At 39.5% G+C, this 27,468-nt stretch overlaps 1 protein-coding gene across 1 annotated transcript in view; it reads right to left on the bottom strand.

Moving 5' to 3' along the window:
• Positions 1–27,468, bottom strand: part of BABAM2 (BRISC and BRCA1 A complex member 2) — a gene marked incomplete at its 3' end in the record, with an annotated part of 169,350 nt that overhangs the window by 54,788 nt on the left and 87,094 nt on the right. Inside the window, exon 6 of the mRNA XM_081997965.1 lies at positions 27,025–27,134. Within this exon, the coding sequence (XP_081854091.1) occupies positions 27,025–27,134 (110 nt within the window). The remainder of the gene's footprint in view (positions 1–27,024; positions 27,135–27,468) is intronic.

Raw genomic sequence — 27,468 nt, 5'->3', positions numbered from 1 at the left:
GCCTGGATGCCTTGCCTTAAATAACTACTACTACAGTTAGTGTTTCTTTGGCTACGGGTCAATTTTAATTTTCCTTAAGAATTACAGGGGTTACACTGACACCAGAGAAATCTTATTCATCTCCCTCTTTCAGATTTTCCATCTTTCAGTAAGAGCTCAGGGTGACGGTATGGTTCCAGGATACTATACACGCCTAATTTCACTTTAGATTAAGAATCAGCCATAGGGTTTAAAAAAAAGCAACTGTTTTGTAATGCAAGTGAGGGAATGATATATTTCATCATCTTTTAGGTAAATTCTTATCCACCTTGGTTTAAAATAAAAATGTGCTTAGAACCATAGGATTTGGATTTACTGTACCTAATGTATTGTTTTCATGCTGAAAAAGAAAGCAATAGTGAAATGGGGGTCTTCAAAAAAATTCATCTAATTCTGACTTCAGGAAGGACAACAAATCCAAGAATTGCTCTTATCTTGTCCTTTTTCTTTAAACACACTGGTTCAAATTTGGCATTTGCACATACTGGTTACAACGCATTATATACAGATTTCAGTTATTATAACCTTGAACACTTAAATCCTTATCTGAATGTCTATTTGAATTTGGTGATAAAATGAGATACTGCCTTTACTCATATAACCACCTGCATGTGTATGAACCTCATACACACATTCATATACAAAATGTGTAACAGTAAGTCAAATAACACTTTTCTTTTTCTTTTTCCAAAAACCCCCAAAGAATCACGATTTCAAAGTTTTAGTTCCCACATCAATAGTAATTTGGTCCTCTTCCGCACACGTGCTATAACAACACAATGTTAATGCCATACCAATATATGAACATGACCTGCTATAGGCTGATGAGTTACTACTTTATATTGCATGAGTTTTGTGTGTAAATATCAGCTATAATATTCCAAGGGTGTAATCTCTGTATTTCATTTTTTCCTGAATACCTGCCAATGTTTGCCCATCTGTATTTGCTTATATCAGGACTATTCACAGCATAAATAACAAGGAAGTTCATGGGCAGCACAGTAACAAAGTTTGGTTTCCAGTGGACTTCTACATTGCATTGGATTGACTTTTTAACCGAGTTGTGTTAAAGCCACAGCACAGCATGAGTTCACTCCTTATTAAGCATCAGAGAAACCACACAGGAAAGATGTCCTAAATGCCTTTGCCAAAGCAAAAGCTTCAAACAGTGTTCATGCCTTGTAAGACATCAGAGAATACATTCAGGTTACAAATCTTGACTAAGAGAGGATTTTTTTTCTGCTGTTTAATAAAGCATGAATTCTGACTGAAGCATTTCCTAGGATTAGAATATTCATAATTTATTTCTCCCATATTGACTTTGTTCACAGAATACAGTTATGCAGGGGCTTCAGTCTTTCCTTCAGGTAGCAGTAACAGAATCTGCCTCTTCTAAGTGGTTATATTCATGAAACTATAGGAACTTTGTATTTTCAAGACTTCTACCCTTCCACCAAATTTTTCTGAAATTGGAGAGCAGGCTCAAAAAAAATTTGTAGGGCAGAAATGACAAACACCTGTATGCACAGACAACATGATCATATTAATTTTATAGGAAGAAAAATCGTCTTAGGAAGCCAGATTAAAAAATAACCACAGTTTCCCACTACACAAAGTATCTAAGGAGGAATTACAATTCCACTGAAGTCCTTGGCAGAGCTCACCAGTGGGAACGGAGCCAAGACCTCACCCTCAGCCTATACAGAAAACTACAGCAATTAAAAAAAAAAAACCCAACCCAAACCCCACCCCCAAAACCATCCCCATTGATTAACTCGAAAGCTTAAATAAAAAAGCTAAAACCAACTGATTAAATTGACATTGCACATGCAATTCAGAGAGGTGAACAGTTTTTCTTCAGAAATTTCCTGAGTAAGAACCAGCATAGGAAACTTCATCCCATTAGGTAAATCATTTGTCAAAACTACTGTTGCGAGAGCTTCTACAAATGCCTTCTTAACCACAGCCCCAGGATTGCTAATATAATACTAGTAACCTACTTTATTTACCATCAGGGCACACAGGTGCATACCCAAAAGTGTAAGTTCAAATGAAGTTCTGTAAACCTGTGGTGCCAGAGGAGGGTATAACTCCACACTGTCACAGAAAAAAATATTGATGCCTCCAAGGGAGGGAAATCTGAATTCGTAAGACAAATATGCTAGTCCTAAGGAAGCTTCAAAACAGTACTCATTTGAAGCAGTTATCTCATATGGAAAACCTCAGTCCACAACTGAAAAAATTCTAAATAAAAGAAACAGAAGAAAAATATTTATAATGGAAAACATGAGGTAATTTCCAACTGCAGCAAATTTCAAAGGTTCTTTAGCTCTCCCAGCTTCCAGCTTTACCGGAAAGTAAGAGTTGCTTAATACCACTGAAAATATGTGACAAACTCCTTTTGGTCTAAGTTTAGAGATACGAGCTTTTTTCCCCCTGAAGCTCCAGAGCAGGAATCTATTAGTCTTTATAGCTCAATTTTGGACATGTTATGTATTTGTGAATCTCTTCTTGGCCAGTACCCACACTGTAAAATGTAAAAATGTCCAGCAGACAGTTTTACCTTTTTTTTTTTTTTTCTTTTTCCCTCCCCCTGAGCTGGGAGCTTGTATTAGAGAAAAAGCTCTGGGGATTTCTGTTAGTTTCACACTAAGTTTACTAATCTTGCTCAGTGGGTGAGAAAAGAAGGTGAATGAATCAACACAGGGAAAAGAATGGTCAAAGTACCAGAAGGTGATGAAAACTTGCCTATGTTCACTTGGTACAGCAGAAAATATGGAAGTTTTACTACCATTTCTGAAGTTAGAAAATGTTTTTGTACTCTGCCCATCTCCTCCAGTTTGAATTTAAAAAAATAATACAAAATGCACATGTCAGGGAAGGTCCTGTTTTTCTAAAAACCAGTTCTCTGCATGTATTATCCAACACCAATGCTATTTAAAAAACATTGAGCAAAGAGCTACTGGTACATGTCCTTGCTGTTCTTTTTTCTTCTACCACTTGACTTTTCTGAAAACTCTGAGCAGATTTTTCTGTTCTTATATACTAAAGAGAAAAGGGGAGGGGAAAAAAAAAAACCAAACCCTGCTCTCAGAGAGCACTGCAGCAAGATTTTCTAGTAAAAGCTACTCACTGTTTGACTTGCTACTGATTTTCTGTAAAACAGTTGTCTGTTACACAAGGGTAGTTAGCTCTTGCAGGACAAAATCCCTCCAGCACAAAGCAGAAATGCTGCTGTTCACACGTATTTGAACTGTTGCAACAACTCTCTGGACTTCAAACTGTTTCCATTTTGGTGAGTGCACAGGATAATCCTGAATGCAGTTGTATTTACTTACTTTTTTTAAGGTTTCCTTTAGTTTCTCATAAGGTGGGTCAAAGACTGGTGGTTCCTTGTTGGAGTCAATGCAGGTCATCTCAAGAACTCTGCTCTCTGTTGCACTGATGATGGGCACCGCAACAGAAAACTCAATGGAACTTTAACATTAACAAACAGTATCCTAAAAGCCACCTTGTATCCAGAGAACTGCCACCAGTGTTTTTAAGCACAGCAAAGATAAAGTTTTCCACTCAGACAAAACCAAGTTAAAGGAGGTGGCCATTGAAATGACAAATACATGGTCAAAGCCGGGTTTTGTCCCTGCAAGGGGTTCCCAAACTTTTAGGCAAGTGGGTAATGTCCTAATTTCAGAACCTCCCTCCCAGCATGTTTGCGTGCAGACACACTATGTAAAAGCTATACTGATCTTTCCCACTTCGGGGAAGTCCTGTCTCACACACCTACTGCATCCCTTTGAAAAGGTCACTAAGAAGTACGAGTCAACAATTAGCTCTAACAGTGGAGTTAAGTCAGCAGTGGGGTTCAGTAGTGACTTGCATTGTTCAAAATGTTCATAAATGACCTGGCAAACAGGTGAGCTGCCAAGTGGCAGTCCAGTGATGATATGTTATTGAGGGTAGTCAAGACAAGTTCCAACCATGAAAAGTAATAAATGAGCTTTGAAGCAGAAGACCTGGATGATAGCAATAAATAGAAGATATAACACAGATGAATATGAAGTGATGCACATGGAAAAAACAATCCTAACCAAAAATATAAAATAATGGACATCAAGTTGAACATTCAGATGATTTCGGGTTTATGGCTAACAGTTCAGTTAAAATGTCAGCTCAGCACCAAATAAAAAGTCAAAACAAAAAGAAGTATGGGATTATGAGGAAAGAAGTAGAAAGTCATCTGCAGCACAACTCAGTCTGGAAAGCAGAAAATGAAGGCAGGAGTATGACTGAGAACCATAACATGATGAGTGATGTGGAAAATGTGAATAAGCATTGACTAGTTGCAGTCTCTTCCAATACAAGTGTAGTGGTCAGCATTACACCAAGCTAATACGAGCTAGGTTCAAAACCAAAAGGAGGTGGATCTTCATGCAAGATGTAGTGGAGCTGTGAAATTCCCTGTTGCAATATGTTCAAAGGGTAGGCTGGACAAGTCCATGGAAGAGAAATTCATTCAGGATTACTGAACACCATGAACCAAAGTCCCTGAGCCACCAACGGCTTAGGGCTGGAGAACTATTAGGGCAAAATATCATATGTGCTAGCCCTGTTTCTATAAACCTTGCTATCATGTTGCACAGGCATGTGATTTGCTAGTTGGACAACATATTTAGAAGCTACTGCAAGAAAGTTTACAGTAATAAATTTTAATCAAACACATATCTCTCTATTAATATAAAAAATAAAAGGATTGTCACAGTATTACATGATTAAAATAGATACTAATCGTTTGAATGATAGGGTTCACTTAAAAATGCAATGAAAGTAGTTGTAAGTGTAACCTGAACTAATGGGGGGAAAAATGGCAGAACTTTAGAATGACTACATTTACTTTTCCCCCAGAGAAGGTTTTAAAGTAACTGATTTTGTGATCAGCAAAATGAAAGGCAGTATACCTTCAAAGAGCTTTAGATTTGAAAAGAACGAAACACTGAAATAAAGATCATGCTTTGAATACCTCAATAGCTCTGCAACAACGACCCAACTTGTCTGACATGAACTCAGGCTGGGTGGAACACCTGCAAAGCACCCACCCCGTCCGAAGGTGTAGGACCCTGCCCTCTTCTGCAAGTACAAGTGATATGCCAGGGATCACAATGATGTTTTTAAAAATGCACAGCTCTGCAAAACGTACTGTGCTAGCTTCCCCACCCCAGCTTAACATACAATCCCTCTGACAATATCAACAGTTGCCCAACATTACATTTTTCATACCACCATGATTTGGATGGCATGTGTTTGTTTGAAAGAGAATTTGAAACACTAACAGTTACTGTGATGAGGTTTAAGAGGAGAGTGAAGGAAGTAAACTGAGAATCAAGGTTACAAAATGGCTCTATTCACTCCTCTGATGGGATGAAAAAGTATGAACAAAACAACCAAACCCCAAACGTTATTTACTCTGGGAAACAGAGTATGTCAAACTTCTCAGAGTAAGTGAAGTCAAATAAGGACACCCTTGGCCTAAAGACACCACCAGCTAATTCCCATGCACAGTGATATCACTGCATACAGGTACGGCTGTCTGCAAGATCCTGAGAGAGGAGGACAAGCTAATCACATCCCCAGACATGGTGGTGATTCAGGGATGCATTTATGCACTAGTGAAGATCCACTTACAGGCAATGTTTGAGCTGTGACTGAAGGTCTTACGGCAATCATAACCACTGCTGCTGAGGCCTCTTACATGAACAAATTTTGTAATTAGCCAATGCTGCTGCCTATTTGTGTGCTCTTTGTTTTCAAGCCACTGCAGTATATAGTAGAGACGCGGGTGATGACAGACACAGCTATCTCTGTTTAACCTTTTTTGGGAAGTGGAGGGAGAGGGAGGGAAAACGACTACAAACATCTTACTTGTTGCAACGTTCTTCTTCATTTGCTCTTTGGGGGAGTTATAATGCAAACTTGAGTTGGTACTCGAATTATTTTTATTAATGGGAACTTGAAGTAAACATATTAGCAAGTACAACTAGATAGAGCAAGTTATTTGAAGTTCTGCAAATTAGCACACCTCAATATTGAAATCCACAGCCTATGAAACAGTTTTCCATAGGGCAGCAATGACAAAAGCATCTCCATATGAACCCTCGAACTCGGGATAAAAGTTCATAGGAATCCCCTCTAAGCATGGGAGATAAATTCAGTAGCTATGGTCAAAGTCAGTCCTTGGCTATTTCACTGGGAGTTCAAACAAGATTTGTCAGAATTATAGCGTGGAAGAGACTATCAGACCAAAGATCTGTCTATGAGGAATTAAAAGACAACCAACTTGCTTCCAGTTGCTGTTCAGCTTCTTTGCTACATTAAAATCAGCTAAAAATCAATCATTAATAGATTTTCAACTTTCCATTTCTTACTAACTTATTGCCATCGCCGAATACTGTAAAAGGCTGGGGAAGTGATGCTATCTTGTAAGACACAGCAAAAGCCTCAACAGTAAATTATCAGAAATTTCCTACTGTGGAAGAATGTAGGTTGTATGTTTAAGCACAAACAACTTCAGGAAAAAAGAATACCAAAGGGAAAAAAAAAGCACTTTAAGTTTACAATACATCTGAAAACACCTGAAGGTTGATATTATTCTAGAGTTGTGTAAGTCAGAGGCAAAGGGGGTCACCATCTGAGACACTTGAGATTTGCACTTACCATGAAATTCTGTGCTGAAAGGTTTAAGGAACAAAAGCAGAAGCGATTGAGAAGAATGGAAGTATTTCATTCTTCTACGAGAGGCAAGTTTCATGAAAAATCATGTAGCCTGTTTGCAGCACCTGAGCTACACAACCAAAGACACACTTCGTAAACATAAAGGAAATAATTATCTGCAGTTCTGTTCTGACTGACCTGACACGAGTAGCTTTTCATTAGGAATTAGTGATTGCAATAGTATTACTGAAAAGACTGGAGGTCATGGTTATACACACCACAAGCTTTAAAAGTACTGCTTACTAATATCTGGATTATCCCTTGTAACTAGCTCATCACCTCCTATTCTCCAAGTCTGCCAAACTAGTGACATGCAACTGTTACCAATGGATTTAGCATATTCACAGGTTTCTAATATGATTGGTATCCTAAATATTTTCAGAGCATGAAAGACAAAATTGGTTGGGGGAATGACTAATTTTCATCTTTCAACTTGAAAATACATGAAAAATAGTACCTGAAATGCACGGATTTATTGCCTCGTTAGTGACTTCAAATTCCATGTATCAGTTGTGGGGAAAAAAAGATGACACCCAGGACTTTACATGTCAACTAACACTCCTATGATTTGTGTAACACCTGCTACAAATTCCTTTCTCTTTGGAGACCTGCTTTGGAAAGTGACCTATCTAAAGCTGTGGTCAGTACTTGGAAAAACTATCTATCCTTCAAGGAACCATGTATTTATTCAGTGTCTAATTAGTGTCAACCTGAAGAACATTTATGCAAACTTGGACAGTACTAAAAATAACTAATTGTAGCTCATCTAGCCAAATGCTGGGAAAGGTTGGAATTTATGTCCAATACATGCTCTGATTTTTCTAACTTTGCAAGGAGAAAGAAAAATGCAGTACCTGTAAAAAGCAAGGGAAGTCTGGAGAATGGCTGACTACAAACTATTATTTATCAAGTCCAAATCTCAGGGTAAATATTTCAAGATCCCAAAGATACAAAAATTCTTTCAATTTAAAATGTCATACTTTGCCTTGAAAATCCAGTACTCTACCATCTGTCTACCAGGAAACCCCCAGAATTGCTCAATTCTATTGAACGATCTTCTAGACCAGGCATTTTCATCTTCCCTTCAATGTAAACCTACATTAAAGGGGAGACCAAACAGACGACTCCGAAGGAAGGAGGAGAGGGAGACTAAAAGACCAAATGCTCCTAGTTGGGAAAAAAAGAACTGTATTTTAAAAATGTGTTTCTATTAGTAAAAAGAAGAAGGAAGAGACTTCTGGGCAAGGCCTGGCAAGACAAGAGGAGTATGTTACTTGAACAAAGTGACAGCAAAGACAGAGAGTCAGGAATGTCCCCAGAGTAGCAGCTTTAAGAATTTGGGGGGTGAAAGGGTGGAAGAGGAAAGGGGAGAAGGAAAGAAGGGAAAGGTTGTTGGAGCCACTGGAGAAATTTGGGAAGAACTTGAATATTAAAAATACACTCATAAGATACAGTTTATGGTTTGTTTTTTAAAATCTGTAACTTTACTCAGTTTTGTTAAAACAAAACCCCAAAACCCCCTTTGTGTTGCCTCATATACTTTTTTCCCCTCTTTCAAATGGTACCAAGAACTATCCAGATGAAACATGTTTCTCCTCCAACAGTTAATTTAAATAATACTTTAACACATCTTTTTCATATGGAGTTTAAAATAGCCACCGTTGTGACGTTTCAACGATCAGTTTAGGGGACTGGTATCCTAATCAAGGTAAAAGTTTCTTCAGCAGGTACCATTATCAAGACTGCCCAGACACTGGAGTAATTCCAAAGGATCAAACTAATTTCCAAAAGACGTTTGTCTTTTTAACTTCCTAAGGATTTAGGTTTCACATTGCATATACAAAATTAAAAGCTGAGCTTACAAAGGCCTATTACAGCATTCTGAAGAGAACTGAAGTTGAATTTATGCCATGTCATAAGTATAAGAAATTACAATAAGCCAAGTCCTTGAACATCATCATCTTAATTTCAGAATTGCTCTTTCCCAAAAGCTCCCTATGAGTTCCTGTAACACAACTTCACCCTCCCAAGTGTTAGCGATTGTCATTCCAACATAACTACAAAGGAACAGAAAAGTAAATTTAAGTTACAGATAGATTTTTCCCATGCATTCAATTTAGTGGTACAACCCAAAATGTGTTACTTGAGCTTTTTATAAGGTTATGATAAAGGGACAATTTGAGGTAATTCCCCCTAGCAACACACAACAACCATGACTTTCCATGTGCAGCACTGATTTTATGATTAAATATTTTTTTTTCTTTATTATAATATCCAACCCACATGCAAACCAATTCTACTTCAGAGCTTCATTCCAGGGGTGAAGGAACACTCTGACTGGAAAACTTATGCTTCCTCAAACTAATTACTTCTTGTTTCCAAGAAATGGCAGATTTGGGAGACTGAAAACGTCACAAGCAAAAAATGATTCGGTGTTTAAAAAGAAATCATCCACAGTCAACATACTGGAAGGCATCTCCGTATCATCATTGCCCCATCAGGTTTCCAGATACCCTTCCTGACCTCCTTTAGCAGAATTCCTATCTGCCAAACCTGAAAATGCGAAACAGATTCTCCTTTTGTCCTTTAGGACTCAGGAGTTATTCACCTATCTATTTGTTGGTATAATAAAATCAAAATCTGGGTTGAGAAACTTACCACAAGACCAACTTTAAAAGATTACTATGGAGGCTAGCAACAGTTTCTATGTTATTAATCCAATCAGACAGGTTTATGCCTGTCATCTTTGCCCAGATTTGAACTCCTGTTGCCCAAGAGAATAGAAATTGGTGATGCAGGAAGAAATGCTTCACTGTACAGTATTATTTGCTTGTGGCTCAGCAAGCAGTTAACCACATATGTGAAGCTCTGCCAAGATGTCCTCCTACAACAAAAGAACTTAAAAAAAAAAAAATCAAGAGAACAAAAACACAATCAGTAATTGGCAGATTCTGGATGGAACACTATTTACCTACTATTCGTTCTTAAAATAGAATCCAATATTTTTACAAGTTTTTAAGAGCGAATAAAATGAAAAGACCTTTTCTGCTTGCCTTAACATACAATTATAATCAGCTTGCCAACTGCAATATCTATTTATCTCTGTTACTGAGATATTCTGGCAGGGGTCAAGGCTCAAAAATATAGTGAACTATTAAAAATATCTTTTTCATGGTGGAAAGAAATGTACTTCTGCACGTACTGAATTTTTTATTTCATTTTCTTTAGACCACACTGCTCAAATGACAACAGTAGAGATGCTAGAGGAACCTGTATCACATGTCAGTGCACTTAAATGAGTGTAGCCTCAAGACAACCTCTATAGCTAAGGCAGCACAATGATTAAGGATGATCACTAAGCGGGAAGACATTTTAGGTACAAAATTTGACTATAAAAGAAAGAACACATTTCTAAGTGTAGCAACATTTATTTGGTACAGACTGAGATTATCAAAGGGAGTCTCTATTTGGTTCTAGTTTTCTAATCATGAATCTTTCTGACACACATGGATACATTCACATATCCTGACAATATTTTGTACCCCAGAAAGGTATCAAGAAGATACATACATTAAAGTTTGTGAAAAACTTACAGATATTCAGATTAAAAGACAGTAGAACATTTTACCAGTGGACTAGCACTAAGCAAATTGTGCATACTGTATTCCTTGCATCATTTCAAATCAATCCTGGACAAAATGCGTAAAGATTTAACAAAAAAATCCCTGCTGATACTGTTGCAATTGAGACATTTGAGTGATATCCTGTTGTCAAAAACAATAAGAATAAAATGTTTGTATTTTAAACATGAGCCACAGTTGCCAATTTGACCACCTCAGCAATATGAGCTCTCCTTTAGTCCCAAAAAGAACAGTGAGAGGCTACTGCTGTAGATTTCCCCACAAACCTTCTCTGTTTCATTCTGTTACTTCATGGCACCAGGTATTAAAGGACTGTGCACGTGCAGTACCAAACATAACCTGTCCAAGATAACAGAGTAAGAATAAAAAAAATACATACATATAAAAATGAAAAAAAGCACACTCCAAATGGTCTCCTTTAATAGATCAGTGGCACAAAACACATTGCTGCTACAAAGCCTCACAGTGTGCCTATAAATCCTGAACACCCCTACATTCTTGACTTTAAAGGGAGTCAGCTGTAGGACCTTGTTAGATATTAATTAACAAAGAACAGGGAGTTGCCTTGGTGAAAAGTAAACAACATTCCAGTTGCACAGAGTCTGATGTAACATGGGTGGTTGCATATAGACTCTACCATTAAACTATTAAACAAAATATGCTGAACAGATTGGTAGAAGAACAAAAATAGAATGGTAGGCTTTCATAGTATTAGTATAACAAACAAACCCAGGGTAAATCCATCCTTTTTTCTAGCATTTTAAGTGTGCTCAGTTGTACATAGAAAGTACTCAGCAATGCCAGTTGCATTGCCAAGATCATTCACTGCTAGTGACTAGTGGTTCTATTTCAGGGTATTTTTTTTTTTAATTTTGCTATAGTATATGAAATTTAAGAAAAGAAAATACAAATTAGTATTTGTGTATTGAAAAGAGACTAGAAGCCTTCAGTATATAGAGTTAAAAAGATAAAGTAAAAGAGATTTCCCTGTATTCTGTGCCTGGGTGTGGCAAGGCATATCACCACCCATAATATTGACCCAAATTCTTTGATTTTTTGGTCCCATACTGCCCTACCCTGCTCTAAATCATGTCATGTACCAGCTATTAGCGAAGGACCATGATGATGCATTGGTGATACTTGTCAAAATGCAGCAAACTCATACCCTTGCTCCTCATACCATTCTTGTACTGTGACAGCAGTGAGATGGCAACTTCATTTAACTTTATACCAGCTCACCATGACCTCCAGCCAGAGCAAACCCTAGCTAGGAATATATCCTTAAGACCTCACCCTTCCATGTTGCTGGAGGAGCACAATGAGACTAAGTAAAAAAGCCAAATTTATGGGGGAAGCACGTGGTGTTATCACAGCCGCTGTTACTAATTCAGAGCTGAAATGGAGGAATGGTAGCTCAAGGGTGAAGAGTACCTTGCTTCCATAGCACCATGATAAATGACATACCGTTAACGACACTGTATATTACTGCTACAACAAACTGCACAGCTTCAATCCAGAGGGACCTTTATGATCTCAAGGACTGAGACAACTGAGGCCTTGGGGCGCTCAGACTGGACTTTTGGAGGAACTCCTCCCCTAAGGAGGATAGTGGAGCAGCAGACTGGCTCCTCAGGGAGGCTGTAGGATCTCCACTCTGGGAAGTGCTCAAGACACGACCAGACAAAGGCCCCGTTGCACAAAACCTGAGCTAGTGCTGGCAGTAGTCCTGTGTCAAGCAGGAAGCTGGGCTGGATGATTCAGAGTTCCTTTCCAACAAAGAGCTCTACAACTCTGATGTGAAACCTGCCATTTATTTGCTACAAATGAATTTTCTACAAAACCACTGTAGCTATCACAGGTTAAGGAACTTGATGTATTTTATAAATTGATGTGACCTCCAAAATATTAACATAACACTAGAAAAACAAAATCAGTAAAGAAATGTTAAGTACTGAGAAATATGATCCCTGTTACTGCTGAGACACATACTCTAAATAGAATACTGTCATGGAAGGGAAAAAAGTTTGTTCAATTATATGTAATCCAGCTTTTGACAAATACAATATAATGGAATTTTTTTTGCTTTCACTGTTGCATAAAAATTCTGAAGTTTTTGCTCCTTTTATAAATGGAAGCAATTAATTGTAAAGAGGAATAATGTTAAAAGAAATGTAAAATAAACATTTTTAAGTGTTATTAAAAAACCCTAATGTTAAAATATTTTAAAAAGAAGAGAACAAAGGCACTGAAATGGTAGACAATGCTAAATGACCGTTCTGGATGTGCACCGATTCTGTGTATCAGCCGAAAGGGACATTAGATTTTTGTTGATCAAACTGTGCCTAAACTTTCAACAAGACTTCCTTTGTCATGATGTATGTTCATCATTCAACTCTCCTTGTAGTTTCTGTCAACTACAGGAAAATCTGCTACCTGGCGTGCAAAAAAAGAGGCTCACTCCTTGAAAATGAAACACATTTTCAGAGATGTGCGCAGAGCTAAAAAAAAATGGCCAAAACAGAAACTAGAAAATAGAGACGGAACTTGGGGAAAAAAAAAAGAGAAAAGGCAGTAAGAGAAACTTAAGTGGTAGGTAAGTGAACAAAAGCAAGAATACCAACAGAAAACAACAGGATTTGAGGTGGTAGGATGCGAGTTACACAGTCCTTATTATAGCTACAAAAGAAACACAGAAAATCTTTGAGCAATGGAACAAATTAAGAAGTTCACTATATAATTACACATACATGCCATCTAACCATTACAGAGTAAAAGGGAAAAAAACCCAAAAATATCTGGGAAGTCGACCAAAAACATGACCTGAAGGAACTACCTCCACAAAATGTCCCAGAAAGTCCTACTTGCCCTAGAGAGGAGGGCTAGGGAAGAGCAGCAGGCTGCTGCTGGAGGTACACGCAACCTCCCAGGAAAGGCAGAGGTTGCACAGCTGTTTGGGTTACTATCACAGGCAACCACGAAGGAACAAAAAAGAAAGGAAAGCAAGCAGCAGCCACGCTGAAGAGCAGAACTGCTTTGCACGCAGTACTTAACATATGGAATAAACAGTACTGAGGCAACACAAGGGAACAATTAGTCTAAACCATTTTGTAAATATCTTGGACAAATACCAGAAAAGAAGAATACTGAGGAAGACACTGACTAATTCAGGGGAGGGAAGGGGCCTAGATGGCTTTTCTGGCCTCCTTCTGTCCTTATGTGCCCTGTATTTATATTTGAAAGCTTGCATTACCCAGCATATAGGCTATTTAAGGTCAGGAAAGCATTGCAGTAGCACAGCTGCCTCCAGCAAGTAGTGCTTGACATAACTAAACCACACACAAGAGCACAGCCCTTTTATTGGCTTCAAGAGCAAATATCTGCAAGCAGAATTGTTTCGCTCTATTTGTACAGGTTTTTCCACTGCACTGTGGTGTCTGCAACTTTGGTACTAACAGAGTTTTGTCCACTGAAATTGTTGAATAGCTTCCTCATGTATTTTCAGCAGCCCCTGACCAGAAACCAGCTCAAAGAATTTAAAATCCAATGAAAAAGAATCTACACTTTCATATTCTGAAGTTTCGGTTCTTGCCAAATTTAACTTGTCTTCCCCTGGGGGATGTTTGACACATACTGCATACACATATTAGATACCACATGTGATATCTATGATTTAAATTCTGTAATATTCTTTGCTGACACATGTTCTGTTTTCCAAACTATACATAAAAAACTCCCGATTTTTCTTCACATTAACAGCTTGGCTACACAATTTGTAGGAAACATGAAAGACAGGAATGGTTTATAAACCCACTGAAACAAAAGGATTTCAAAACACTGCTACCCCATGCCATGTTTGATAAATGTCTTAAACAAGCATTTCCAAGTTTTCTTAACTAGATATATCAATGACTGCACAGAAAAAAAGAAATCCCACAAACCCAGAAAAACTGAAATGATGCAAGGCAAGCGTACCTCAGTGTACACCAGAGCTTTGGCTCTTAACCATCCAGGTCAAAGACCTGTTGGAGTACACAAATTTCTCCCTATCCAAGTGCTTGGGGTTTCCTCCAACAAAAATCAGGGTGGGAAATCGAACATCCAGGTCTTCTCCTGACACCAATTTTGAATTTGACCACAGTGCAAACCTCAGAGGTGGGTCCCACAGTTTAGCTGTAGCCTGTGACAACTTGAAGACAGCAGAATTCACTGATTTGCAACAAAAGAGAGCAGGGAGCAGCAATACTCATTTGAGGAACAGAAGAGGACTACAAGAATACTTCTTGACTGGGGGAGGAGAAAGGCTTCTATGAACGTAAAAGGAGTATGCAATTCCTTGGATGTAAGGTGGCCCACAGACCAACTCTAACTACCTCTGCTTGTTTCTTCCAGGTTGCAGATTAATCAGATCCTGCTAGTTCTCAAGAAGTGCTGGCTGTAGAGGAATGAAAGATGCAAAATGTATGGGACTCATATGAAGCCCTGCTCTGCACGATTATGGTTTTTTGCTGTTCCTGCTTTCTACAAAGATCAGCTTGCATGTTTTTCAAAAAGCAAGCCTACAACATGCAGCAACTCCATTCCATTTAAAGAATGGCCTTCCAAGTTGCCTACAATATGCACTTTCATTTAAAGAAAGCTGAAGTTTAGTATAGTTGCAGGATGCCTGTGTTGGGTTTACAATTCAACCAATCCTTGTGATTTGTTAAGGGGATTCTCCAGAGGAGAGCACCTGGGAAAGAAGTTCTCCATATTTTTGAAGGGGAACCTGTTACCTAAGAAAAGATTATTCAACAAAAGGTCTGACATTTAGGGAATATGTCTTTTCTACATATTCTCCAGGTAGGCCCAATGTGCAAGTGCTGAAAGGAAACGGGGTTTCAGCTAACATTCACATGAGCTGAGTAGCTTTTGTAGTTAAATAGCGGGACAGACTATGACTGCCTCATATGTCTTAAATGAAATCAGCAATACAATGAATCACATTTTTGACAACAATTAGGGAAAAGGAAACCCCCAAGAAATCCAGTAGTCATGTTGCAAAAATCAGCCACGATTTATTCTGGGGAAATGGCATCTTCCTACAAAGGCTAATTAAAGAAGTATTAAAGCTCCTTTCAAGAAGACATTAATTTTCAAGTGCCACTGATTATTAGCAGGAAAGAGGGAGGCAGAAAGCAAAGAAAACAAAGAAAACTGACAGGTGGTACCTAGTACTACTGGTGGGGTTGGGAGCTTATGGGAAAAAGGCAGGTCAGCAGGGGAACGAGCCCTTCTGATCATCTCAAAGGATGTACTTCAATCCCTTCTTTTGATCACAGGGACATCAGCGCCAAGATCTCTCCACTTACAGTCTCCCTCCTGCCCATTTGTATTCCCTGCAGGGCTGTTCCTCTGCCATCCTCCTCATCCATCAACCCCTGTGCCACTCCATTCCCTGCCAAAATGCCAGCAACAGGAACATGGTTCCTACTGGCTACGGCCAGTCCAACAAAGGCAATCTAAACCAAGGTCTTTCACATACAACTTAATTCTGCATTTCACATTTTTTAGAGATTTTATCTGAAAATCCTTAAATCTTCACTTCAAGTGGTCAGAGATTTGTACCTATTGAATGTTACCATCTGGAAGCAAGCATTAAACAGTAGCTAACTTTGTTAACCATTTTAAATAATAAAATAGGAGAAGTCTGAAGACAGAATACTATATTCACAGAATCATAGAATGGTTTGGGTTGGAAGGGACCTTTAAAGCTCATCTAGTCCAACCTCCCTGCAACGAGCAGGGACATCTTCTACTAGATGAGGTTGCTCAGAGCCCCGTCCAACCTGACCTGGAATGTTTCCAGGGATGGTGCATCTACCACCTCTCTGGGCAACCTGTGCCAGTGTTTCACCACTTCCCTTGTGAAATATTTCTTCCTTATATCTAGTCAAAATCTACCCTCTTTTAGTTTAAAAACATTATCCTTTGTCCTGTCACAACAGGCCCTGCTAAAAAGTCTGTCCCCATCTTTCTTATAAGCCCCCTTTAAGTACTGGAAGGCTGCAATAAGGTCTCCCCAGAGCCTTCTCTTCTCCAGGCTGAACAATCCCAACTCTCTCAACCTTTCTTCACAGAAGAATCACGGAATCACTAAGGTTGGAAAGGACCTTCAAGATCAGCAAGTCCAACCATTAATCCAGTGCCACCATGTTCCCTAAACCATGTCCTGAAGCACCACATCCACACGTTTTTTGAACACTTCCAGAGATGGCAACTTCACCACCTCCCTGGGCAGCCTGTTCCAATGCTTGACCACCCTCTCGGTGAAGAAATTGTGTTGGCTGGTGTTCCAGACCTCTGATCATTTTTGTGGCCCTCCTCTGGACCCACTCTAGTCCATCTCTTTCCTGTGCAGAGGGCTCCAGAGCTGGACGCAGGACTCCAGGTGGGGTCTCACCAGAGCAGAGTAGAGGAGCACCTCCCTCGACCTGCTGGCCACAATTTTTTTGACGTAGCCCAGGATACGGTTGTCTTTCTGGGCTGTGAGTGCACATTGCTGGCTTATGTCCAGCTTCTCATCCACCAGTACCTCCAAGTCCTTATTGTCAGGGCTGTTCTTGATCCCTTCATCCCCCAGCTTGTATTGATACTGGGGGTTGCCCTGACCCAGGTGCAGGACCCTGCACTTAGCCTTGTTGAGGTTCACATGGACCCATTCCTCAAGCTTGACCAGGTCCCTCTGGATGGCGTTCCATCCCTCAGCCATGTCAACCGCACCACTCAGCTTGGTGTCATCTGCAAACCTGCTGAGGGTGCACTCTATCCCACTATGTCATTGATGAAGATATTAAAGAGTACTGGTCCCCGTATGGACCCCTGAGGGACACAGCTTGTCACCGATCTCCATTTGGACATTGAGCCATTGAACACTACTCTCTGGATGTGACCATCCAACCAATTCCTCATCCACCGAGCAGTACGCCCATCAAATCCATATCTTGCCAACTGAGAGAGAAGGATGTTGTGGGCAACTGTGTCAAAGGCCTTACAGAAGTCCAGATAGACAACATTGGTAGCTCTTCCCTTGTCACCTCCCTTGTCGTCACTCCATTATAGAAGGCCACGAGGTTGGTCAGGCAGGACTTGCCCTCGGTGAAGCCATGCTGGCTCTCTTGAATCACCTCCCTGTCCTCCATGTGCCATAGCATAGCTTCTAGGAGGATCTGTTCCATGATCTTCCCAGGCACAGAGGTGAGGCTGATGAGTCAGTAGTTCCCAGGGTCCTCCTTTCAACTGTTTTTAAAAATGGGTGCAATGTTTCCCTTTTTCTAGTCTCCAGGAACTTCACCTGACTGCCATGACTTTTCAAATATCATGGAGAGTGGCTTGTCAATTACATGAGCTAATTCCCTCAGGACTCTGGGATGCATCTCATCAGGTCCCATAGACTTGTGCATGTTCATGTTCCTCAGGTGCTAATGAACCTGATTCCCTCTTACACTGGGAGGGACTTTGCTCCTCCAGTCCCTATCTGGCAGTCCATCCCCTCAAGAGGTGTGGGAAGAGACACTGCCAGTGAAGAGTGAGGTAAAGAAGTCATTCAGTACCACAGCCTTCTCCTCATCCGTTGTTACTAGTTTGCCAGTCTTGCTCATCAAGGGGGGTACACTGTCTTTGACTTTCCTTTTCTGGGTAACATACCTATAGAAGCCCTTCTTATTATTCTTTCTGTCCCTTGCCAAGTTCAGCTCCATCCACAGATAGCAATTAGAGTGGAATTCTCTGAAAACAAGTGACTTAGTCACCATATGCAGAAAGCAAGCCACACATCTCAAATACGCAAAAATCAGCTTCAGTAAAGTGTACTCTGTTAAAAGATGGTATCACGTTCTGTAGTGGTGGGTTTGGATTTACATCAAGAACTGGGAAAAATACCCACGCAGCAACAAAAGCGGGTTCAAAGTGTCCTCTAGGAAAACTGAGTTTTCATAACTGTTGAGTAAATGTGTCTTTCTATACTCACTGCATCTGCTGCCAAGACAAATTCTAATTAACTCATTGTAACTACTCTTTGTCAGTTTTGGTAATTAATACCCAGTTAGAATCTATATAGTTGAACAGCTAAAGCTCTGCTTCGAGCTTAAAGAAAAACCCTCCATGACCTGCTCATGTGATTACATTTAAGGATAAACTGGCAGGACCCTCAAACTTGTCAGATAATTTTAAAATTCAATGCAGTCAATAACTTTGACACACTTTTCTTCTGCAAGAATTATTTCATTCCAAAGAGACAGTCTGTGGAATTAAGCATGTTTAACAACAGAGGAATTACTGATTTAATTGTGATTTCCCAGCAACTCTGTATTTAATTGTTGTTGTTTTTTAAAGTAGTTTTTAACAGCAGCACATTATCCATCAAACCACAATTAACTTAGCCCTAAACAAACTTCAAGTTAAGTTTCCCTACATATAGATTTTACAATTCAGGTAGGACCTGATTTTTTCATTGCATTTTCAAGAAACGCCTAGTTAGGAATTTTTTAGGTTAACATTCAATCCCAGTTACCAGACCCTCCTGCTTGCTCTATTACTGCCATATCACAAGGCATAGAATAAAAAAAGATGACGTTTCAAATTTCTCTGGTCAGCTTAACTAGTTTTATGGAAAACATTTCAAGGCCCTACAGTTGGCCCACGGTTTTTTTAGAACAAGAGGTTCTACATAAAGAAACCCCAAAAGATTCTTATTAATTCTTAGGTATGAAAAAAATCCTGCCACCTGTGACAGACACAGTTCGGTACTAACATGGATTGATTCTGTTCAGCAGAATCCTACAAAAACATTTCAGGAAAGGAAGCTGAAATTTGCTGTGTGTGCTTTGACATCTTGGGGAAATATCTGAGAAAGGCACTTCAGTACTGCACCAGGGATGTCCGAATGGCAATAAAAATACCCTCAAACTCCCCAAACGGTAAAAACAACATAGGCAATAGAAAAGCCGAAAACATTTGATGTATCAAAAGAAAAGTGAGAGTTTTTACAAAAGGAAAATGAATTTCAGTAGGAAAGTAAACACAATCTAAGAAAATAATTTTAAAAAGAAAATCCCTACTGCACATGCAGGGGAAGATTTCAAAGGTACTAAGTACTGGCCTAGTTAGTAACTGAGATGACAGCAATTTTCAATGTCATTGCCAGAATTAGTTTTGACTAATTAAAAGTGCTTCCGACAATCTTACTGTACAAAAGGTACATGTCTAAACATATGGGCAACAGTAAAGAACCAAGAACACCTTTATGAATTATGTCTGATGTCCTAGGGAGAAATTACTCTGTTCCCTTTTTCCATCATTATCACTCTTTGTAGGAGTCTAAACACACCTAGAAGCAGTGATACCACAGTAAAAACGCTGAGGAGGATATTTTCGAAGAGTACAGCTTCACAATGGCACTTAGAAATGCCTGTTTGAATTGTGGATTATTGCAATGAAACATGTTATCATCATAGCATATGACAGCATAACATGAAACAGAATTGTGTGTTTAATTACGGTAGCCTGAAATAAACTATAGGTACACAAGTGAAAAAATGCAACACCTTAATGGAAAGATTTGTATTTAAAGGAAACAAGTATGTTTAGAACTACTGAAATTTCTGTAGACTATTCCACTCTAGTCAGAAGTATGTAGAGGAAGGGAGTTGGAAAGGGCTGTCTTGAATCATGTTTTGGTTTTCTTTTGTAATTTCTTATTAATTCAATTTTCTATACGTATTTTTCTACTATACAAGAAAATCCTTTAAGGGGCAAAGTACTTGACATATCATGTAAAAATACCCCCTCCACCATCAGATTACAGAACCTAATGCATACAGGCTGGCACTCTGTAAGAAACATGACAAAACCTCCAGGAAGACACAAATCCTTCCCAACATTCAAAATTTTGCTCTAAGCCTAGAGGCAATACTGAACTCCGGACTGCCACAGAGCATAGATCACACCAACTGCCCCTTATCCACTATACAGAGAAACTGGTACCTCATTACCTAGCAACAAAATCAGTCCCACCAAACTGTCAAGTATTTCATACCTCCATGATTAGGTGCAACTGCTTAGTCTCTTAACTGAAAGAAAACCATCTTAAAAATCTCACTAATCGACCCATTTAAGGACAGGATTAACATATCCAGCATTAAAGCACCATTTAGATGATGGACACATAATCTTAGCTCTTCTACAACTATTTTCACTAATTGTTCTGTATCAGCTTCAGAAAAAAAAAGGAACAGTCAGTACAGTTGAACACCTGGGATAAAAGAACAAGTCGATCTGTTTTGACTGTCAATCCCAGTCTACCCTGATGTCTTCTGGAGCTGTCAACAGGCCATCAAAAGGTGGCTGCAGCAAAACAGATGATTTTTAGGACACAGGAAGAGTTGCAAAGCAGAGCTATACTGGAAATCAGGTTACGGTACTAGCTACAGTTTCAGAAGATTTGGATGATGGGGACAAGGCACATATAGCAAGCAGGAGATTATCACTGACTTACTGGCCAGGCATTGTGTAGAGGCATGACCAAACTAGGCTTAATAGAAGAGAAAGACCTGCAGACCAACAGTCATTCCGGCTTCCCATGTCTGCAAAGATGCTCCGGGATTTGAAGAAGTCATGGACTATCTTGGCTGTCTACTAACAATTCTACTGACATAATCAACTCAGGTGAATAAAGACATTTTTAATATGCCAAATAGAAGACCTTTGTAATTCTGTCTTCTACACAGATGGACATACAAAAAGGCCTGAATATGACCACTCATTTAGAGACTGTGTACTTATTTGTCTCCCTGGACTTTAGTAAAGCCTTTGACAGTGTCTCCCACAGCATTCTCCTGGAGAAACTGGCAGCTCATGGCTTAGACAGGTTTACTCTTCGCTGGGTAAAGAACTGGCTGGACGGTCGAGCCCAGAGAGTTGTGGTGAATGGTGTTAAATCCAGCTGGCAGCCGGTCACAAGTGGTGTTCCCCAGGGCTCGGTTCTGGGGCCGGTCTTGTTCAACATCTTTATCGATGATCTGGATGAGGGATCAAGTGCTCCCTCAGTAAGTTTGCAGATGACACCAAGATGGGTGGGAGTGTTGATCTGCTGGAGGGTAGGAGGGCTCTGCAGAGGGATCTGGACAGGCTGGATCGATGGGCAGAGGTCAACTGTATGAGGTTTAATAAGGCCAAGTGCAGGGTCCTGCACTTTGGCCACAACAACGCCATGCAACGCTACAGGCTTGGGGAAGAGTGGCTGGAGAGCAGCCTGGCGGAAAGGGACCTGGGGGTGCTGGTTGACAGCCAGCTGAACATGAGCCAGCAGTGTGCCCAGGTGGCCAAGAAGGCCAACAGCGTCCTGGCCTGTATCAGAAATAGTGTGGCCAGCAGGAGTAGGGACATGATTGTGCCTCTGTACTCGGCACTTGGTGAGGCCACACCTCGAATACTGTGTTCAGTTTGGGCCCCTCACTACAAGAAGGACATTGAGGTGCTTGAGTGTGTCCAAAGAAGGGCAACGAAGCTGGTGAGGGGTCCTGGAGCACAAGTCTTATGAGGAGCGGCTGAGGAAACTGGGATTGTTCAGTCTGGAGAAGAGGAGGCTGAAGGGAGACCTTATTGCTCTCTACAACTACCTGAAAGGGGGCTGTGGCGCAGTGGGTGTTGGTCTCTTCTCCCAAGTAACTAGTGATAGGACGAGAGGAAATGGCCTCAAGTTGCGCCAGGGGAGGTTTAGATTGGATATTAGGAAAAATTTCTTTACTGAGAGAGTGGTCAAGCATTGGAACAGGCTGCCCCGGGAGGTGGTCACCATCTCTGGAAGTGTTCAAAAAACATGTGGACGTGGCACTTCAGGACATGGTTTAGTGGGCATGGTGGTGTTGGGTTGATGGTTGGACTCGATCTTAAAGGTCTTTTCCAATTTTAATGAAAATAATATTAATAATGATTCTGTGTGATTCATAATCATTCTGAAACAGCAGGCTTCAACCGGTGACACACACCCAGCATTATGGCATGCCAACTTTAAAGGTAAAGCCCTTCACAACACCCTTGCATCTCAAACACAGCAAGAGGCGGTACCTGGCAGTAAATTGATAATACTCTGTGGTTTTCCAACTCCCAGCAGAAAGGGCAGGTAAAATCTAGGAAACACCTTAAAGCAAATACACGTTTTTTTTTCTTCTATTTTTTTTTTCCCCAGTGAAAAACATACAGAAACATTCAAAGTCTAAGAGTTCAGACCAGGTTCTTGTTCTTCTCCCCTGCCCATATGAGAAGGTTAAACGCAGTCACCGAACTCTGCATACCACCCTCGGTCACTAAGAACCCTCTGGCACAGCTCCCAGACCAGTGAAAAATGACCATGTCAGTCCCCAAAGCATGGAGCCTGATCCATTTAAGCAAAACAAGTTCTACTGACAGCTGGTCTTCTTAGCATATTCACGTCCATGTATTTATGAGAGAAAAACCCTCCAGGACAGCAGTGTTTATTGCAGGATTATTTCTGCGAATCCAGGGAACACAGCTTTCACTGAGCAACAGTGTTTCTACTCTTATATCTTTTTTTCTTAAAATGTAAACCGAGAAAATCCCATTTTTATATTCTTTAGCATGGGCAACTCACAAAGGGAAAAAAATATATACATTACTTTTTCTAAAAAAAATCCACACCTTCTGATCCACATTCATGTGTACTATGCTGACACACATTTTTAAGCATTAGTACAGAAATTAGCTGTTCAGTCTTGCACCGACTCCTTGGATTTAGTGTCTTGTGATTTTTAATAAATGGAAAACAAAGATATGATGGGTATTTTTCTTATAAATATCCTTCCCATACAAATACCTTGTATACTTCCACTAGAAAAATAATTTTGAGCAAGATGCTTTCTACCAACAGGTTTAGAGTCATTACGAGTAACGCACAGAAAGGCGACAGAGACATACAGGGTAAGGACCCCAGTAGCTCCTCGTCGCACAGAGGAGTGCAGAAGCAGCCTCAGAATACGTCTGTGCCTACTTAGCTGCAGGAGGAGGCCAGGTGGATGAGCAAGCGAGGGGCCTCAGGTACTGACACTGCTCAGCTCCCTGGCCCGCTCCCCAAAGCACAGCAGCTGCCAGCAGGGGATGAAGAGCATCCTTCGGTCAGTCCTGCACCCCGAGGTAGGAGGAAGAACAGGACGAGCCGGGGACACACACTCATGGATGCTGACAAACACCATCCTCTCAAGTTGGGTGGTCAGTCTATGGGGTTTCCGAGCTTACCACTTCCTCCAGAAGTGTGCAGAAACTTGTTTTTATGATACTACAGCTATGACAGTAGTTTTTAAACAAAACACGTATCTTAAATACCCCCCTTTTAATTTTAACTTAATCTGATTTTTTAAATCATTAAAAGCAACTGTTACCAGCACTGTATCTGATTACTCATGCAGTGCAATAAAGAAAAAGAACTCTTAAAATTATAAAATTAAAGCTTTTTTAAGTGATTGATTTCAAATTAAGGAAACACTAACTAGAAACTGCTGTTAGTATGTTTTGAACAATTAGTATTTAAAGGAATGTTTTTACATTCACAGGTTTTAATGGAAGAATTAAACCAGGCACAGTTAAGATTAATTATCGCTGAGATTTTTATGAACTAACATAAAACCCTCCCATCCCTAAGTGTAGGGTTGGGTGTTTTTACTGTAAGAACCGGACTTAACACTCTTGCAGCCAGATAGCACACCACACAAGTCAATGGAGCACCGATATTGACTCAAATGAGCCCCAACACTACTGCATTGTTACACCCTGCTTTAATGTAAGCTTCTTTTTAAGCCAACCCATGTACTAATGTCTTAGCCCCGAAGCCTAAAAAGTGGACATTCCCCTCATTTTGCAAATCTCTCTTCCAGAGTCTATGACAAAGAGCAGTCAAAGCCTTACCAGTATGTTTACCATCCATCCAAAAATAGAGCAAATGTGCTTTACAATAACCCTTCAAAGCAAAAACATGATATTCATATTGCTAGGGCTCAAATTCGCTGACAAGATCTGTGGGTATGTATCATTTTTAGAAAATGCAATGTGGGAATCATGTTTATATGGTAGAGCACAAAAGCAATGAAATCTCTTGGGAAAGCAGGAGATAACTAACGTTACACAAAGAGGCTCTTTGCTCTTATTTCTTTACAAAGCTGAAACATTTCTATCTCAAAGCTTTTTTTCATACGTCAGGAAAATGCTATTCCTGTTTGCTTGTTCTTCCTAAGGTGAACGGAGTTTAGTATTAGCAAACTAATTGTGGGAATTCGGTATTTTTCCTGTTTTGTTGAGTACTTGGAAACGTTATGTTGGGAACTGTCAACGACTACTTACTCCACCTCAAAATCTGCTGCATAAAAAAATACACTGGTAATTTGCTTACATGGCTTTTGTAGATGCAATTACTGTTAGCAGCAGGAAAGAAATTTTATAAGCAGAATGCAATTCAAATGTAACATGCCATGGCCTCAAGTCATTAAACTAATCCTCAGGGCATCTTGAGGCTTTTTGTACTTTTGGCAAAAAGTATAAAGAAGTACGCATTGTTGCTTCAGTTCCCAAACACTGGAAAGTTAAATATCTAGACTGTCAGCCTCTGCTAAACAGAGCAGAGATAGGTTTTGGGAAAGAACAAAGGACAACTATAACCTTTGTTTTTAAAGCGCAATCGAAGAAACATTGAAAACATACCCATACATTTTTTCATGGAACATAAAAAGTAGCCAGTAAAGTAAAGGAAGGTACAACAGCTCACAAGCAACTCTGGTGTTATGGGTTACCAGTACCTGGATACTGTGGTGAATACCTTACAAATGCATCAGGACAGATTGAATTAGATGAGTAAAGTATCTCAACTCTGATACACAGATAACGTGACAAGGTGTGGCATGGAACTCCAGGGTTCACTGCCATGATTTTAACATGACTACATAAGCTATAAATGACAAAGCCATAAATACATCAGCCATGTCAGATATGTACTAACACCACCCAAATATCTTCCTGTTATATTGCTTTACAACACACATCTAAAATCAGATATTCTTTAGGGCACTGCCAGAAAATGCAATACTTGTAGGAAGACAAAGTGCTCCTTTGTATTGCTATCCTGCTTGGTATCAAGAGGTTAACATCTTTATAAAGATTCTATAGAAAGTGGGAAAACAAGCAACGTGTTCATTAGCACATGGGTCATTTAGACATACCTGGGTGGCCTGAAATACACTTAAGAATCAACTGAAAAAAAGTTGAAAGCTAAAAATACAATGGAAGCTAGTGACAGCCCTCTTGCTTTTAACAGCAGCTGAGCAGAAGAATCCTTTGGGACATGGAAGGGTAATTACATGTTTGACTACAATTATTCCCTCAACTAATATTGACAAAAAGTAGTGAATTGATAAAAAATATGAAAATGTAAAAGCTGCTAAATATATTGTGTGTGTGTGTTTCCACGTGCATGTGTAACCTACGTTTTCTTAAGTAAAATATCTGGGAAGTCTTATGCTCTTACCTAAATCAAATCTTGGGTTTTGTTTTTTAAATTGCATCCAACAGTTTATCCAGACCAATGCTCTGTTGAGCAAAATGTCAAGATAACATGTTCCTTCACTCACACAAACTTTATCACTGAGTTGTTATAAAACTGTGGTAGTCAGTATTTCCCATCTTTTCCTCTCTACCCAGAAGTGTCATCACCAGTTCAGAGGAAAGCCACTGCACTATTAACCAGAAAAACAAAGCATCACCGAAACAATGCTAGACCAGCTTGACTGTCGTATACCTCAACAGTCTAATGTAGTTACTTTTTTGAACCAGGTATTACAAGACTGAGATATTGAAGGCAAGGAGGAGCATTAAGACATTCTTAATCCCAGAAATGGAGGAAGAGAAATCTAATGAAAGCAGACTGATTTCTAATCCTCACCCTTCCATTTTAGGAGTAGAAATTTGTTTCTCAGCAAACCTGTTTGCCAACTGGTAAAAAGATCGGTAGGGGTCACCAATCTTAAAATGAAATATTCAGATACTCTCCTGAAATAAGTAACTTACCAAAACTGCAAATTTCAAAAACACAGTTAATAAAGCCCTTTAGCTTCTACAACAATACTTTATTCAAAGGTATTATGTTTACACAGAGAACTTACCTTCCCAGAAGAAAAAGAAATTAAAGACTCCCCCCCAAAAAAAACCTATCAACATGCTGTACCGTAGGAGGCACTCAAAACATACTGCTACAGGAAAACACAGCATAATTTTCATAGATTATGATGCTACAAGAATATCACATGTAGCCAGTGATGACTTTTCTTCACCCATATGCGATCCAGCCATAGATACAAAACTAGCCGAAAGATCTGTCATTTCTCCACCACACATACACTTGCAGTAATCATTATGACTCTATGCAATTTAAAGCAATAGCACGTTATCACCTAGCCAACATTTCTCACAGATATAAGGAACAAATTGAAAAGTTCAAAGATGAAATAGAATGAACACTCCAGAAAAAAAACCCTGTCTCACTTACTGTTCGATACGCGGGGAGAGATACAGCTTAGGAAAAACTTGAGTAGCTTCTGCATCCTCGAAACTAACGGACAGAAGTGCAACATCTTCTCCAGGATCTTCATTCACATCCTGTACATAAAAAAATAATTAATATAAAATGGCAAATAACAAACTGAGTACTTATAAGCCTACAGATAACAAGTAGTAATTCAAATACCAATTTATTTAGGAGACACTTGAGGAATCTAAAGTGCAATCACTGAAAAGCAGGTTGCAAATCTATTCTTTCTTACAATATTAGTATTTAAAAGGTATTCTGCCATGCTTAATTTCCTTTAAAGTATGAGAACAAAACTGCTGTGTTAGCAAATATACAGTAGTGTAGTTCTTCTTCCATTAAATGAACTATGTATTTTAGTAAAGATGCAATTTATTTTTTAAGAATTATTGGTTTAACACTAAC

This window comes from Phaethon aethereus, assembly GCF_964289735.1.
Source record: "Phaethon aethereus genome assembly, chromosome: 3".
Taxonomy (NCBI): Eukaryota; Metazoa; Chordata; class Aves; order Phaethontiformes; family Phaethontidae; genus Phaethon; species Phaethon aethereus.
This window is presented reverse-complemented; position numbering and strand designations above follow the sequence as displayed.